Source organism: Triticum urartu, chromosome 6A (genome assembly GCF_056163025.1).
Source record: "Triticum urartu cultivar PI428250 chromosome 6A, HENAU_Tu73, whole genome shotgun sequence".
Classification (NCBI taxonomy): Eukaryota; Viridiplantae; Streptophyta; class Magnoliopsida; order Poales; family Poaceae; genus Triticum; species Triticum urartu.
Window position 1 is genome coordinate 601316650 of NC_141878.1, and position 16426 is coordinate 601333075.

Sequence of the window (16426 nt, forward strand, 5' to 3'; positions counted from 1 at the left end):
TAGCATGTGTTTGAAATAATGTTCAAGTTCAAGACAAGTATGTGAAAAAATAGTGTATTTGAAAAATGTTCCACATTTGTACCAAAATGAACAATGTGTATTGTATTTTAGAAAACCTGAAGAAAACTGGTGAAGAAAAACATGCGTTGTATTTTACTGTTTTCTATTAATGAGCGGAAATGTCGGGAAAATTGCAGATTCTTCAAGTTGGGTGATTCCTGCCGACGATGGCAGGGACAGCTTCGTCGGTATTCTACCCATCATCTTTCACCAAGTCAGTCAATATTGTCCTCGCCTCAACATTACTACATACTCCATCCTTTTATAATGTAGTGCATATAGATTTTCTACAAAGTCAAACTTTACACAAACTTTGACCAAGTTTGTAGAGAAAACTATTTATATCTACAATACCAAATGTATATAATACGAAAATATGTCTTGTGATATATCTAAGCATATGTATTTGGTATTCTAGATGTATATATTTTTCTCACAAACTTGGTCAAAGTTTCATAAAGTTGGACTTTTAAAAAATTCTATATGTGCTATATTGTGGAACGAAGGGAGTACATACAAAAGGCTGCAAGACTTGACGTGGAGAATACATCACTACAGCCAGTTGTCCGCAAAGCCGGTCATTGAACTAATATCCAGTTACATAGGCATACAAAGATGGTGATGGAGGGTTCGTGAAGATCCAGTTACATAGGAATACAAAGCCGGTCATTGAACTAATATCCAGTTGTCCACAAAGCCGGTCATTGAACTAATATCCAGTTACTTATGGGTGCGACCCGTGTCGGCGGTGCACACGGTTTCGCTGTATTGGTTGAAGTTGAACTCAAGGCTTCCGAAGTAGATGGTGTCAACGGAGGAGGGTAGCGAGCACCCTTGGTTGTCGACTTCGAGCTTGAAAGAGTCGAAGGAAAGTCTGGCCAGACATGAAGTCGTCGGGCATGTACAATGATCCAACCTTAGTTCGTTCTCCGACCAACATAGCCCTCGCCCGAAGCGCCAACGAACGGTACGTAGAACCGCCAATACTCACTAGGGTGGCGAACGCGGCCGGAAGTATCATAACGGAATTCACACAAAGTGGTTACCCAGGTTCAAGCCCTCTAGCAGAGGTAATACCCTACATCCTGCTTCTAATCTGCATTCATGGCATTACCACGTGCAAGAGATTACAAGAGAATGATGTATGACTACCGAGAATATGTTTCTACAATAATAGATGGGATGGCTACCCCTAGCCCCCACCTTATATAGAGGACAAGGGCTAGGGTTTACACAGGAATCCAACCGACCTCTAGCTGCCACTATCTTGGCTTGTAGTCCAAGATGGCGGTCGAGCTCTATCCAGGTCTCCAGGCTCCTTCCTGTTGTCGGGTCCCCTCGAGGCCGCATGGGCCCTGTGGTGGGCTCCCCCTCGGTCAGCCACCCTCGATGTACTGCACAGTCATTCCCTATCTCCACCTTCCATGTGCCACTATCTGGGAAGAGAGGAGGGAAGATGGTAAGAATACCATACGGACAAATAAGGTGATATGTAAAGTTGAAATATTATTGTACCAGCGTTGTTGCACACCGCTATAGTACCTTCAAGATAATACTACCTCTCTCTCAGTTTACAGGGCGTGCGCGTATACCTAGATCATCAATTTAACCAACCTAATACAAGTCATATATTACAAAAAATATACCAACATAAACTTTGGAGTTTCTACTTTCAAAAGGTTTAATTTTTGTGTTATATAGTTTATATTAGGGTGATAAAAATGGCAACCTAGATATACGCGTAGGATTTGTAAACTGAAACGGAGGTAGTAGATTCATATCCATGAGAGCTTTTAATGCTTCAACGACTTGCTGCTTGTATACTGGAAAGGCGCGTCTGAAACTTGTCTCTTAGTGTTAGCAACTCTTTCAAAGCATCTCCAATTTGCATGCGGTCTGTAGGAATTTCCATTGAACATGAAACTCCAATATTCAGAATTGAAGTGATGCAAGCAATTGTTATATTTCCTCTTCTATCAGGATTTGAGGTGTTTGTTTCTCCATCTTCGTCCCTTAATAATAACTTGTGGTCCACAATATTGGCCACTCTTTCCGCAAGTGCATTCTGAATATATCTGTGAAGGCCTAGAGCTTCTCCAAGCTCATCGTCGGTTGGTCTTTTCCCAGTAAACATTTCCAGCAACAGTACACCATAGCTATACACATCACCCAGGATTGAAACTTCGTTGCCCAGACCATACTCTGCAATCATCAAAACAGAAGAATTTAAAGCATTGAAATTATGTGTAAAAAACGTTTGTGCATTTGTATTATCTCAGTTGACGAGTGCTATGAATACATATTTATATGATGGCGTACTTTTGATATTTTGGGGGAAAATTACGACAGACAAATGACTGGCTAGTAGTCTGGAGGCATACCTGGAGCAGCATAGCCAATTGTTCCTCTCATGGCAGCCCAGCCACTTGATTCTCCTAACAAATCACTCTGGTCTTGATGCAGGGCTCTTGCAAGGCCAAAGTCACCAACATGAGCAACCATGTCGTTATCAAGGAGAATATTGCTTGGCTTGAGATCACAGTGAATAACTGGCAATGGCCTGTGTTGGTGAAGATAATCCAGTGCAAAAGCCACATCAATGGAGATGTTGAGCCTTGTCATGAGATTTAGCACCGTGTCTTCATTTTCCTCAAGAGGCTTGTGTATCCATTGATCTAAATTTCCATTTGGAAGAAATTCATACACAAGAGCCTTGAAATCCTGGCTCTGAAAATCCATACTTGAGCAGACTGTCAAGATCTTCAGAAGGTTTCGATGTCGAACACATTTCAGGGTCTCACATTCTGCAAGAAAACTGTGAGACGCACCACGCTGTTGGAGGTTGAACACTTTCACAGCAACAATGACCTGCTGCTCATGGATCACCATTCTTCCCTTGTACACCGAGCCGAAGCTTCCTACTCCGATGAGGTTCTCGGAAGCAAAACCATTAGTTGCACTGGCTAATTCAGCATAAGATACTCTGATATGCAAGTCATTGATGGGTGACAGGTCTGCGTTAGCTTGGTGTGACTTGCTCCTGCTGTACCAGAAAGTGAACAGTGCTAAAATGAAGATAATCAACAGCACTGCACTGCTTATGGAGATTATCATGATAAGCTTGAAGGACCGTTTCTTGGTGGTCAGGATGGAACAGGGATTCAACTTCATTTCAGGGATACCCCCACACAGTCCTTGATTTCCCTCAACTGCAGTTGCATTCGCATCAAGAAATATTCCCTCTTTTGGGACCTCGCCTTCAAAGTAGTTGAACGACAGGTTCAAATTACCAAGGCCTTTTATTCTCCCAAGAAACTCAGGAATTTCTCCAGACAAGTTGTTATGTGAAAGATCAAGTATTTCAAGGCCTTTCAGCTGCCCCATTGTTGCCGGGATTCCACCATGAAGGAAGTTCATTTGCATCTTTAAAAATTGCAGGCTTTGACAATCACCAATAGAGGTAGGAATTTCACCAGAAATTCTATTATCAGACAAATCGATGTTTGTAATATGTTTCAAGCTACCAATCTCCAGTGGTAGTGACCCATTAAACAAGTTGCTTTGGAAGTACATGAAGTTAGATAAGGTAGATATGAGGAAGACCTCCTTTGGAATCGGACCACTGAGCTTATTGTGCTGGAGATCCAACAGTTCCAAAGGACAGCTCCTAAGGCTGGATGGAACAGGTCCACTAAGTGAATTTGATCCAAGAGAGAGTTTATTCAATATTGTGAGATTGCCAAAGGTTGGTGGGATTTGCCCTGAGAAATTATTCCTATCCAGGTATAAGTAGTTCAGCCTCTGGAGTCTACCAAGAGAGGAAGGAATAGTACCCTCGAGAGAATTGATGTTCATCAAGAGATATGATAAATTAACAAGGTTCCCAATGCCTTCAGGAATATTGCCACTTATCATGTTGTCGGCTATGCTGAGAGCGTACAGTTCTGTAGAAAGATTGGCTACTGAATTTGGTAGCACGCCTCGAAATTTGTTGCTGCTGAGATCTAAAATCTCCAGATGGCTGCTATTAGTTAAACTGGACATGAAGTCCAAACCATCATCTTCATTTGCAAGTAGTTGATTGTGTCCAAGGATCAGAGCTGACAAACTTTTCAGGTTATCTCCAAGACAAGGCGGGACTGTTCCTGAAATCATATTCGCTTCTACTGCAATTATGGTAAGCATAGAACAGTTGCACAGCCAAGGTGGAATAACACCATGGAACCTATTTCCCCCTACATCAAATATGTCAAGTACCGGAAAGTTGACCTTTTTCCCACTCAGCAATGATCCAGTTAGCTGGTTGAACGCTAGATTAAATACGCTGAGAGAGGACATATTGAAAATGGAAGAAGGAACTTGTCCAGTGAGCTGATTCGTTTCTAGATACAACTCGGAAAGAGCATTAAGGTTTCCGAGGGAAGAAGGAATGCTACCTGTAAAACTGTTCTCAGCGAGAACAAGACGAGCAGATAACATATGAAGGTTCCCTAATGATTCAGGAATAGCCCCAGTTACTAGTGAGGAGAAGTTTCCTAGCCAGGAAGGAAGGCCACCATGAAGGCTATTTTCTTGCAGAATAAGGACAGATAGAGATGACAGTGCTTGCAGTGGCACAATGTCCCCTTCAAATTTGTTGGTTCCAAGATTAAGAACAGTTAATGCCGAGAGGTTTCCCAAGAATAGTGGAATGAGCCCTGTGAGTTGATTCCCCCTCACACACAAATTCTGGATTCTCTGAAGGTTACCAAGAGAAGAAGGAAGTGAACCTGTCAAGTGATTGAAGTTCAAATTAAGACTTACTAGATTGGTGAGGTTGCCAATCTCTGATGGGATAATTCCTGTAAGCTTGTTGAAGGAGAGATCAAGAACCTGGAGGCCGCGCAACGAGCCTAAAACCCGGGGAATCAGGCCATTGAGCATGTTGTACTGCATCTGGACACGACGCATGCTGGGCAAATGACCCATGTCTGGAGGTATTACGCCGGTGAGGTTGTTGTATTCCAGGCTGATGCTCTCAAGCTGCTGGCACTGTGATAGTGATGCCGGGATGCCACCTTCAAAGAAGTTGTGGCTCAGGTTGACATGCCTGAGGTCGAGGAGACGGCCAATCTCCGATGGTATGGTACCGGAGAGACGGTTCACGGGGAGTTTTAGCTTTCTCAGGTAGGTAAGGTTGGCTACTGAAGGGGCAATAGCACCTGAAAGACCTAGGTTGCTGAGGTCCAGTGCTACGACACGTCCACGACGGCGCCCACGAGCGCCGCACGTTACGCCCCGCCACCGGCACAGAGGGAGCGACCGGTTGCCGCCCCATGAGGCCAGTGCTGATGCCGGGTCGCTGGTTATCAGCGACTTGATGGACACCAGCGCAGAGTGGTCGGTGGCGGCCTCAGCATTGTCCATGGGGACTGGCTGACCATCGGCGACAAGAACTGCGAAGAGAAGCAGCATGAGCAAGGAAGTGTACCCGGTGGCCACCATTGCCAGGAAGTAGGCAAGAGGATGGAAGGCTGCTTCCGCCTTCTGTTTTTTCTTCTCTGTGTGTGTGTGTGTGTGTTGTGTGTGTGTGTGTGTGTGTGTGGCTGGTCACCTAGCTAAATAGTAGTAGTACAGAATTTTGAGGAGCAGCCAAATTGGACTGGTAGTGGATTGGTCGTTTTCCTGTCAAAACTTTTAGTCAATCAGATATGGTGGTGTTTCCTGGCCTAACTTCTCAACTTGCTAAATACAGTACAAAAAGTGGTGAGTCAATAAAGGGAAGAAAGTGCTTGTTTCCTTTCAAAACTTGGCCAACCAGATATTTTCATATTTCCTGGCCTAACATCTGGGCTCACAGTCAGGCTGCTGTGGTGCCGATGAAATGTGCTGTTTTCTTCCTAAACCCCGAGATCGAGCATGAACTCAATTTTTTTAAAATTGAATAAACCTGTTAACTAAAAATCTGAAAATGTGAGTTCAGGATTCTCTCTTTTAGCCTCTTGGTGAGCTGATCCTGCTAATCTATCTACGCAATGGTGGTGAGAGATGGTGATGTCAGTACAAGTAGCTAGCAAGCATACCACATGCAGGCCAGGCGAGGAGCCAGGTGCCGATGGGCTTGTCGAGCCGGGCGAGCATCGCGTGCGGCCGCGCCGCCTCCGGGAGCCACCTCTCCACCCACGACGCCGGCGACAGCGGAGGGGGCGGGAGGCTGTCCTCCTTGTCCTTGGACCGGGAGGAGGTCGAGAGCTGGTGCGAGAAGCTGCTGGTGTGGGGCAAAGCGGAGATGGCCGGGAGAGGGGCGAACCGGGAGCAGACCCATGGATGGAAGCTCGAGCTGATTTTTTATTTTTTATTTTTTTGAGGGGAAGGAAGCTCGAGCTGATGGCTCAGCGTTGATGGCAGGCTGGGCTTTGGGCTGCGTGATGACGCTTCTCCATCAGGCCAGGTTTTTTTTTTTTTTTTTGAGGAACCATCAGGCCACTTTTGAGGCCGAGGTAGTGAGCGAATGTTTCTTTTGGCGGGCCCAGTAAGGCCATTGCGCCGGTGGGCTGTAAACTTAAACCGCTGCAGTGTTTAAAAACAAAAATTGAGTTGGTGCTGCTTCTCATGGGAAAAAATGGTTCTAAAAAAACTCAGAGGGGAAATTGTGCAATAAGCTAGCCACCCTCTATTTTCGCTCTGGTGGGGCCGTCATGGCCTAAGAGGCTGACCCAGATAGATTATGTGCTGTTTTTGTCCCACACAATGGAGGCAAGTGTCATGTAGTAAAGCCCAGTTCGTTTAGTTGATCTACCGTTTTAAACTACGTGGTTTTTTCGACAATGGATGGATTTTATTAGCTTAAAATGGAGAATCAAAAAGAGACGTAACACAATGAGCACACACCCGGTCTTTGCATAGTTAGGATGCACACATCCTACACCAACTCACACACGCGAAAAAACACCGACAAATGGCTGCAAGTCCAAGGACGTCGCTTCGCTCGTTTTTGAGGCCTCCTTGAGGAAGAAATGGAAGGTGCGTGAGGACCTAAAAAATAATGCATAGATCCTCAAGATCAACACCTCCATGGTCGTATCCGTTGAACACATTCGACAATTCCTCACTCTATGGGCGCTTATAAATGATGTCCACCTTGATGAACATGTCGAAGACATCATATTGTGTGGAAGCACACGACAAGCGGGCACTACTCTGCGGCCTCCGCCTACAAGGCCCAATTTCTATGCTTGGTCCTCTTCCCCATGGATCAAATGATTTGGAAGGCTTAGGCGCCGCCAAAGGCTAAATTCTTTGCTTGGTTGGCTATCCAAGATAGAATTTGGACCACGGATAGACTTGTAAAGCGGGGATGGCCAAACTGTGGGCTTTGCACTCTTTGCAAGAGAGATCAAGAAAGTGGACTACATCTCTTGTTCAAATGCCGCTACACCATTCGGCTACGGAACTCGGTCATCGCGAAATTCGGCCTTCACCACTTGGACACTACTACTTTGCAGCTACATGATTCGGTAGAGGAATGGTGGACAAATAGAACTGGTGCCGGAGTCCCCAGTAGAAAGGCTATGGCCTCTCTTACCATGCTCGAGTCATGGACCATTTGGAACGAGAGGAATGCCCGCGTTTTTCTGGCAGAAGAGCGCTCCGCCACCAATCTTGCTCAACTTCATCGTTTGTGAGGCAAACCTTTGGGTCACTGTCGGAGCAAAGAAATTAGGGGCTATTATTTTACGCGAGTAATCATTCATGCCGTGTAAGAGTAACTTCTGTAACATATGAGGCAATCTTTTGCCTCCGTTTCAAAAAAGAAAAGAAAAAACACCGACAACAAGCAAAGTCATACAAAAACTATGCGGTCTAATCTTCATCTATTATAGTTAGACAATAAAGCAGGAATTGAGTAGTTTACCTTGCAAGAGATGTGTTCCTGGGCACAATGCGTTCAACGGGCTCAAGATCTCATCCGATTGGAGTGGGGTAACTCATGTCGGTTTATAAAACTTACGATGTTAATCCCCTTGATGAGCGCAGTCAGTGGCTGCCGCTTGTTTGTCACTATGGGTTTGCTCGTTCTGCTCCGTTTTTCTTCTTCTTGTTGGTTTTCTTTGTTTTTCCAAAGGTTTTCTGTGGTTTTTTCTTTTAGAATATGTTTTTCTTTGTGTTCTCACTAGTTCACTTTGTTTTTTATTATTATTTTGGTTTTCTTTTCTATCATTCTTGGTTTTTTTGTTTTCATTGCTATTTTTTGTTTCTTTGTCGATTTTACTCGGTTTTCTTTGTCAACACAAGCCTACTTTTCTCAGTACGCAATGTATATTTTTAGCGCACGTGTGAAACATTCTTTTGATACACTTTGAAAATATTTCAAATACATGATACACTTTTTGTCAAATACATTCTGTGAACACTTTTATGAAAACATGGTAACATTTCTTAAAATGCATGGTTTACATTTCGTTAATGAAAATAAACATTTTCAAAAATTACACAAACATTTTTTATAATGTATAAAGATTTTAAACAAATCACAGACATTTTTTGACACACGTGAATATTTATTTAAAATTTCACATACATTTTTAGTGGAAATAAAGATATTTCTAACCTACGGGAATGTTGTACATTGTATAATCATTTTTTAAATTTCATGAACTTTGTTTGAACCACAGGAATTTTTCTCCCGAATGTCACGTACATTTACTTAATGGTATGATTTTTTTTGCATTATATGTACTTTTTCTGAAAATGTCTCAAACACATTTTGAACCTCGTGAACATTTAAAAAATATAATGTACATTTTTCTAATCTAAGAAGTATTTTATTTATTTACACAAACATTTCTATACATTGTATAGACATTCTGTTAAAATGCACAAGCATTTTTTAAACACATGGCTTTTTCAAATGTAACAAACAATTTTCGTACACATGATTAACATTTTTCCCACAAACGTCTAACATATTCCACTGCATGATTAACATTTTTCAAGATTAATTTATTTTCATATATATTTACCATATTTCGAATGTAAGCGATAAAATGAAAGAAAAACCAAAACTAAAATGTGAAGATAAATAAAAAATTTGTTGTTTAGACAAAGAAAGAAAAAAAAAGCATCGGTGAAGTCAGAGTAACGTCAAACTGACACATCAACGTTCTTATCAGCCCGACCCAGCAACACCTCCTCTACTGACGACCCCGCGTTAGGAATCGTTGCAGGCATCACATAGCCGCGCCCCTGGCTGCGCGTCTGCTTCGAGTCTTCGACACCCCCTCCTTGCTGCTATGACACCCTTATGGGCACGAAGTAGTCTTCTCTTGCCCACGGCGTCACCTGCTCGACCCCCTACCATAGTTCCGTCTCCCTCCCATTTCCCATCTTCCATTTTTTTTGAAATAAGCGCGAGAGAGCTGCGTATTTCGATTGATTAGAAGAAGCGGTAAAGAAACCAATGCTCGGTTAATTGAGGAAAACCAAGCTAAAACCTTTACAAAGAGCACAACACACCTACAGTTCGAGCATAACTGGACATACAGGAACGCCTAAAGACCAACAAAACATGAATTGAAAGACACTCAGGCGCGTTGGACAAAGCCGCCACAAGCATGTTAGGCGACATCACCGTCACCGTAGAGAGACGACATGTCCGACGAAAGAGGAGCGAACATGTGCCTCTCCGATCCCGAGACGGCGCCCAACCTGACTCGCCTGGCGCTGCAAGCATGTCGAGTATGCTCCAAGTGCCCACCACCATCGCCCATCGACGGACATGCCGGATCGATCCTAGGGGTCGCATCCGACCAGGCCGACGACCTCGCTACCCACGCAGCACCAAGTCGCCACCGAACCGTCCGGAGCCGCCGCCCCGGCCTCCAACAGCCCGACGACGACGCAACTCTGCACCACTGCCATAAGACCACTACTCCACAAAGGTCATTGTTTCCAAGGCTAGGGGCGGAGCCAGGATTTGAGGTTGGGGGGGGGGGCAACTAGCAAGACATAAGAAGCAAAAAAATCTAGCATTGCAAAGATGATACTAATTTTTCATGGTTCGGTACAGACCATACGGTCAATCAAACAATGCAAAGAAGTTACATCTCTATTAGTTTGAAATTGGATTTGCGACAACCAAGAAGATCAAATATGTCTATAATTTCATCAGAACTAAACTTTGACGCTAGATCCTTCTCGATGTAGATTATCATACAATGCGAAGAAAATCATCACCCATTGTACTTCGAAGATGAGTCTTGACAAGTTTCATAGCTAAAAATGCTCTCTCTACTGTTGCAGTCGACACCGGGAGAGTTATTACTAATCGTAATAACCTGTCGACCATTGGATACATAGATGATTTACCTGTTTTGACCAGACCATGTGCCAAAGCTGCAAGTGATGGTAACATTTTCAGTTCTTCATGGTTGCATGTGTCAAGTTGAAAATGTGGTAGCTGACACTCCAACTGAGCTCTTTCTTGAGAAGAAAAATCTATAGGATATAATTTTTCAACTAGCGTGCATATTCTTGATCTGTCAAATGTGTCACGTCTTGGATCCAATGATGCATAAAGGCTTAAAAGCTCTGTCGCTTGAAGACTGAAATGATCATCTAACTCTGTCAATTGTTGGTCTATGGCAACATTAAATACATCCATTTTGTAGTGATGGAGTGTTGTGGTGTTGTCATGCTTGTTTCTGGATTTGGTCACATCAACATACCTAATAATATATATAAGAATTAGTTTCACTAGGTAATAAATATGTAACATAATCTTAAGTACAGAGTTAGGAAAAGGTGCATACTTGTAACGCCCTCGATGCGGCTATGTCTCCTACGTGTCGAAGCACGACTTAGAGGCATAACCGCATTGAAAGAAATGTCGCAAGTAAGGCAATCTTCACAACATCCTATGTAATATAGATAATAAAGGGAAAGGTACATAGTTGGCTTACACTCGCCACGTCAAACAAAGTACATAAATAGCATTATATCAACCAATCACTCATGGCCCGTCTACGGTGCCAAAATAAAAGACCAACCCAACATGCGACACGGTCCCGATCGCCCCAACTGGGCACCACTACTGATCATCAGGGAAAGACACATAGTAACAGCGTGAGTCCTCGTCGAACTCCCACTTGAGCTCAAGCGCGTCATTTGGAACGGAGTCATCAGGCCCTGCATCTGGTTTGGAAGTAATCTGTGAGCCACAGGGACTCAGCAATCTCGCACCCTCGCGATCAAGACTATTTAAGCTTATAGGTAAGGCAAGGTAAATATGTGGAGCTGCAGCAAGCGACTAGCACATATGGTGGCTAACCTGTTCGCAAAAGAGAGCGAGGAGAGAAGGCAAAGCGCGAACGCATAACTAGAGAACAACCTGCGGCAAGCATTACTCCAACACCGTGTTCACTTCCCGGACTCCGCCGAGAAGAGACCATCACGGTAACTTACACAGTTGATTCATTTTAATTAAGTTAAGGTTCAAGTTATCTACAACCGAACATTAACAAATTCCCATCTGCCCATAACCGCGGGCACGGCTTTCGAAAGTTCAAATCCCTGCAGGGGAGTCCCAACTTAGCCCATGACAAGCTCTCACGGTCAACGAAGGATATACCTTCTCCCGAGACATTCCGATCAGACTCGGTATCCCAGTTCTACAAGGCACTTCGACAAGTTAAAACAAATCCAGCAACACCGCCTGAATGTGCCGACAAATCCCGATAGGAGCTGCACATATCTCGTTCTCAGGGCACACTCAGATGAACACTACGTACAACTAAAACCAAACCTCGAGTTGCCCTGAGGTGGCGCTGCAAGTGGCTCTGTTTGGACCAACACTCAGAGGAGCACTGGCCCGGGGGGGTTTAAATAAGATGACCCTCGGGCTCCGGAAACCCAAGGGAAAAGAGGCTAGGTGGCAAATGGTAAAACCAAGGTTGGGCATTACTGGAAAAGCTTTATTCAAGGCGAACTGTCAAGGGGTTCCCATTATCACCCAACCGCGTAAGGAACGCAAAATCCGGGAACATAACACTGATATGACGGAAACTAGGGCGGCAAGAGTGGAACAAAACACTAGGCGAGAGGCCGAGCCTTCCACCCTTTACCAAGTATATAGATGCATTAAGATAACAAGATAATATAGTGATATCCCAACAAGTAAATAATGTTCCAACAAGGAATGGTCTCCAATCTTCACCTGCAACTAGCAACGCTATAAGAGGGGCTGAGCAAAGCGGTAACATAGCCAATCAACGGTTTGCTAGGACATCGTGGGTTAGAGGTTTGACATGGCAATTTGGGAGGCATGATAAGCAAGTGGTAGGCATCGTAGCATAGGCATAGCAAAAGAGCGAGCATCTAGCAAAGCAAAGATAGAAGTGATTTCGAGGGTGTGATCATCTTGCCTGCAAAGTTGTCAGAGTTGACTGGATCCTCGAAAGCAAACTCAACGGGCTCCTCGTTAGCGAACTCGTCTCCCGGCTCTACCCAAACAAGACAAACAAGCAAAAATGACACAATCAACCACGTGCAAAGCTCAAACACAAGATGCAAACAAGGTATGCTATGCGGGATGCGATAGGTGATGCATATGCAAGATTTGACAAGGAATGAATGAACCTGGCCTCAACTTGGAAATCTAAATGTGCCACTGGAAAGGTGGGATGATTTTGCTTGAAAATGATATAAAGATCACCGGAATCGGAGACACGGTTTGGAAATGGCAAGCAATTCAAATATGGCACCGGTCTGCGATATACAACAAGTAGCCATCTAAATGCAACAAGTTAAACATGCTACAGCACTCAAACATGGCAACAAAACACATGGAAGGGATCCATTCATGATGCTTAACAAAAGATGAACACTGAGCTACGGCCAATTCATCCATTAATAGGTTCAAACAAGCATGGCAAAAGTGCAATTGGTAAACAGGTTTCAGACTTAGTGAAATTAACACTTGTCTGGAATTTCAGATCAGGTAGCACACTTTGGGGCAAGAAAACTAGATGCTACAGGTACTGAACATGGCAAAGTAAAGCATGGCATGGAGCTACTCAAAGAGCTTAACAAAAGTCCCTTAGTGACCTTGAGCCAAAAGGGATCAGAAAATACAATTGCAAGCGTGTGAACATGGCAAAAACATAAACAGATCACAGACTTAGTGAAAAACTGGAGCATGCAAATCAGATATCAAGTAGGCATGTTTACGAGCTCGATGCACTCACTACAGAGCATGTCATGACAATCTAAGCATACACCCATCAAGAGTACACATAATACAAGCTATACATGGCAAGAACAATAACATAGCATGCACGGATCAACTACAACATCCTCGGCAAAATCGCTAACAAGTAGACAATCTGCCCAGATTCACGAGATAGCAAAAGTAGAGCTCGATTGACTCAAGCTAGGGTGCTCCATAATTGCAAACAAAGACATGGATGGATAGAGCACTACAAGATTAACAAATCATCCTTACTGATCATCCTCAAAAGAGGCACGGATCACTAGGAAACAACATGAACATATGGCATATTGATAAAAACAGACCAAGGACTTAGTGGAATTGCTAAGTCCCTGAAATCAGCATTAACGAACGCACCACTTTGCAAGCTTGTGCTAGTCACCACACACATCACAAAAATACATGGACGGCACCTCTAGAAAGATGACAAAGCATATAACAAAACATATGTAGAGCTCAGGGGCATATCATGCACACAATAAACATGGCAAAAATGACAAATAGCTATTTGGAGCAGCAGATCTGACAATTATCTCAAATAGCACTCTTCCAACAGCATTTCGGGCATCAAGATGAACTCAAATGAAAATGATGCAATGAGATGAAATGATGTACTCTCTGAGACGAACATTTTGATATGCTATATGCCCAAAGCATGATCCGGGGGTGGCCGCGAGGATGGGGCGGCGCGGCAGGGCCGGGCGTCGCCGGAGCTCCGGGCGGCGGCGCGCGGCGAGTCAATGGCAATGGCGGCGGTGGTCGGCGCGGGTCTCCGGGCAGCGGCGCGGGAGCTGAGGCGGCGGGGCGGCGAGAGGAGGCGGGCGCCGAGCGGCTGGGCCGCGGGGGCCTGCCCCGGGCCGCGCGGGCCGGTGCGGTCGACGGCGATGTGGGCGCCTCAGGCGCCACGTGGCGTCCCCGGAGTGGCCGGCGGGGAAGCGGACAATGTCCGGCCTGCGGTTTTTGTCCGGCAGCGGCGGGTGGAGGTGGATCTAGGGTTTGGGGAAGAAGGACCCTTGGATTTCCGAGGGGGGCTATTTATAGGCATAGAGGGAGCTAGGAGTGTCCAAATGAGGTGCGGTTTTCGGCCATGCGATCGTGATCGAACGCTCTAGATGATGGAGAGGGTTTTGGTGGGTTTGGGGCTAAAATGGAGGGGTGTTGGGCTGCAACACACATGAGGCCTTTTCGGTCCCTCGGTTAACCGTTGGAGCATCAAACGAAGTCCAAATGGTATGAAACTTGACAGGCGGTCTACCGGTAGTAAACCAAGGCCGCTTGGCAAGTCTCGTTCCACTACGGAAATGTTTAATCCCCACACACGAAAGAAAGGTAGAAATGACCAGCGGAGGAGAACGGAACGCCGGAATGCAAAACGGACAACGGGGAAAATGCTCGGATGCATGAGACGAACACGTATGCAAATGCAATGCACATGATGACATGATATGAGATGCATGACAACGACAATAACACACGGAGACAAAAAACCCAAACCCGAGAAAATAAAATAACTTAACGCCGGAAACAGCAAGAGTTGGATTACATATTAGGTAAATCATATCCGGAGTGTTACAATACTTGCGATTAAAATCCAGAATATCAATCTCGTGCTTCAGGCAAAAAGAATTAACCTCTTCAAGAAGAGATTCCCAACCATTTTCTCTTAAGTCACCAAGCAGCACCTTTGTGTTGGACACACAATCCAAAGCATTCGAAATATCCAAAGATTTAGTTTGCAGTCTTACACACAACACATCAGTGGTCTTCATGATTTTTTCCATTAGGTGCAGAATAAACACAAAATCAAATGAGATGAGAATCCTAAGAGCACCAACAACATCTCCTCGAAAAAATTGTGAGACCGAACGATCACTTGCTATACTTCTTAAAACAGAAACAGAAGCAGCAAACATCTTTCTTAAGCTTTGGATTGATTTATAGTGGGAGCTCCATCTAGTGTCTCCTGCTCTTTGTAAAGAGCCTAACTGATTTGCCCCTCGGCCAGTATCAAGTTATCCTAGTTCGATCTCTCGTTCAATTTGAGCTGCCTGGTTTGCTAGCAATTCATCGTTGCGTTTGTAAGAAGCACTAACAACATTGACTATAAAGTTTGCATGCTGAAAGAAGTTGTGTACCTCATGAACCTCTCTGGATGCCGCAACAAGAGCTAACTGCACCTGATGAGCCATACAATGAATGTAGTATGCATACGGACACTCCCGAAGAATAAGAGCCTTCAATCCATTCCACTCTCCCCTCATGTTGCTAGCCCCAACATATGCTTGGCCCCTGATATCTTGCACATTCAGGTTATTGAAAGCTGGAACATCAAGTATCTTGTCTTTGAGAGTTGTTGCAGCAGTATCTTTAACATGCACTACATCAAGAAAGCACTCTGTAATAATTGATTCTTCATTGGCAAATCTAATAACGACCGCCATCTGCTCTTTTTTGGATTCATCCCTAGCTTCATCAACCATTATACAAAACTTGCGATTGCCAATTTCTTCTTTAATTGATTTCTGTACTTTACAAGCAATTATGCTTACAAATTATTTCTGGACTTCTCCGCAAGTGCTTTGCATTTCTTGGAGCATTTTCTAACACCACTTCATTGACCTCTTTATTATACGACGCCAGAATCTTGAGCATCTCAATAAAATTACCTCGGTTTTTAGATCCTGGAGATTCATCATGGCCTCTAAAGGGACACGCTTGAAATGCTAACCACCTGTAGATGCAACAATTGCTTAGTATAGAATTTACAAGTAACAAGTCCACCTGTAGAAATCATGCTTACCTGATGGCAGCAATTGTAGTCTTGAGTCTTAGTCCCGCATCTGCCACTCTTTTCTCACATTGCTTCAACATTACCTTGTCTATATGAGACATGCTATTCTTAAGATTTTCAAAACATCTAACATCAAAGTTATGAGCTGAGTTAGGATCACGACCCATGTGAGTTAGAAAAGCACATTCTTTCCCATTATTGACCTTTATCCAGTTTTGGAATCCCTTGACTGTGAATGTATCTGAGCCACACCTTCCAATTGGCTTTTTGGAAAAGAGGAAACAAGGCAAGCAGTATGCCCTATGTGTGTCAGTTGAATACTCCAACCA

At 44.2% G+C, this 16426-nt stretch overlaps 1 protein-coding gene across 2 annotated transcripts; it reads right to left on the reverse strand.

The window, feature by feature from the left end:
- Positions 1-658: 658 nt before the first annotated feature.
- On the reverse strand, positions 659-5632 carry LOC125527566 (receptor kinase-like protein Xa21). Of its 2 annotated transcripts, XR_015609144.1 has the most exons (3): positions 2442-5632; positions 1603-2262; positions 659-1496 (listed from the first exon to the last, which is right to left on the reverse strand). XR_015609144.1 is itself a non-coding variant. In XM_087529273.1 (2 exons), exons 1-2 carry the CDS (start codon positions 5542-5544, stop codon positions 1862-1864), a joined length of 3504 nt encoding a protein of 1167 aa, XP_087385399.1. In that variant the 5' UTR covers positions 5545-5622; the 3' UTR covers positions 659-1861. The 2 variants fall into 2 exon arrangements, 1 of the variants encoding a protein (XP_087385399.1); XM_087529273.1 differs by having other exon boundaries at positions 659-2262; positions 2442-5622.
- Between the last annotated feature and the right edge of the window lie 10794 nt (positions 5633-16426).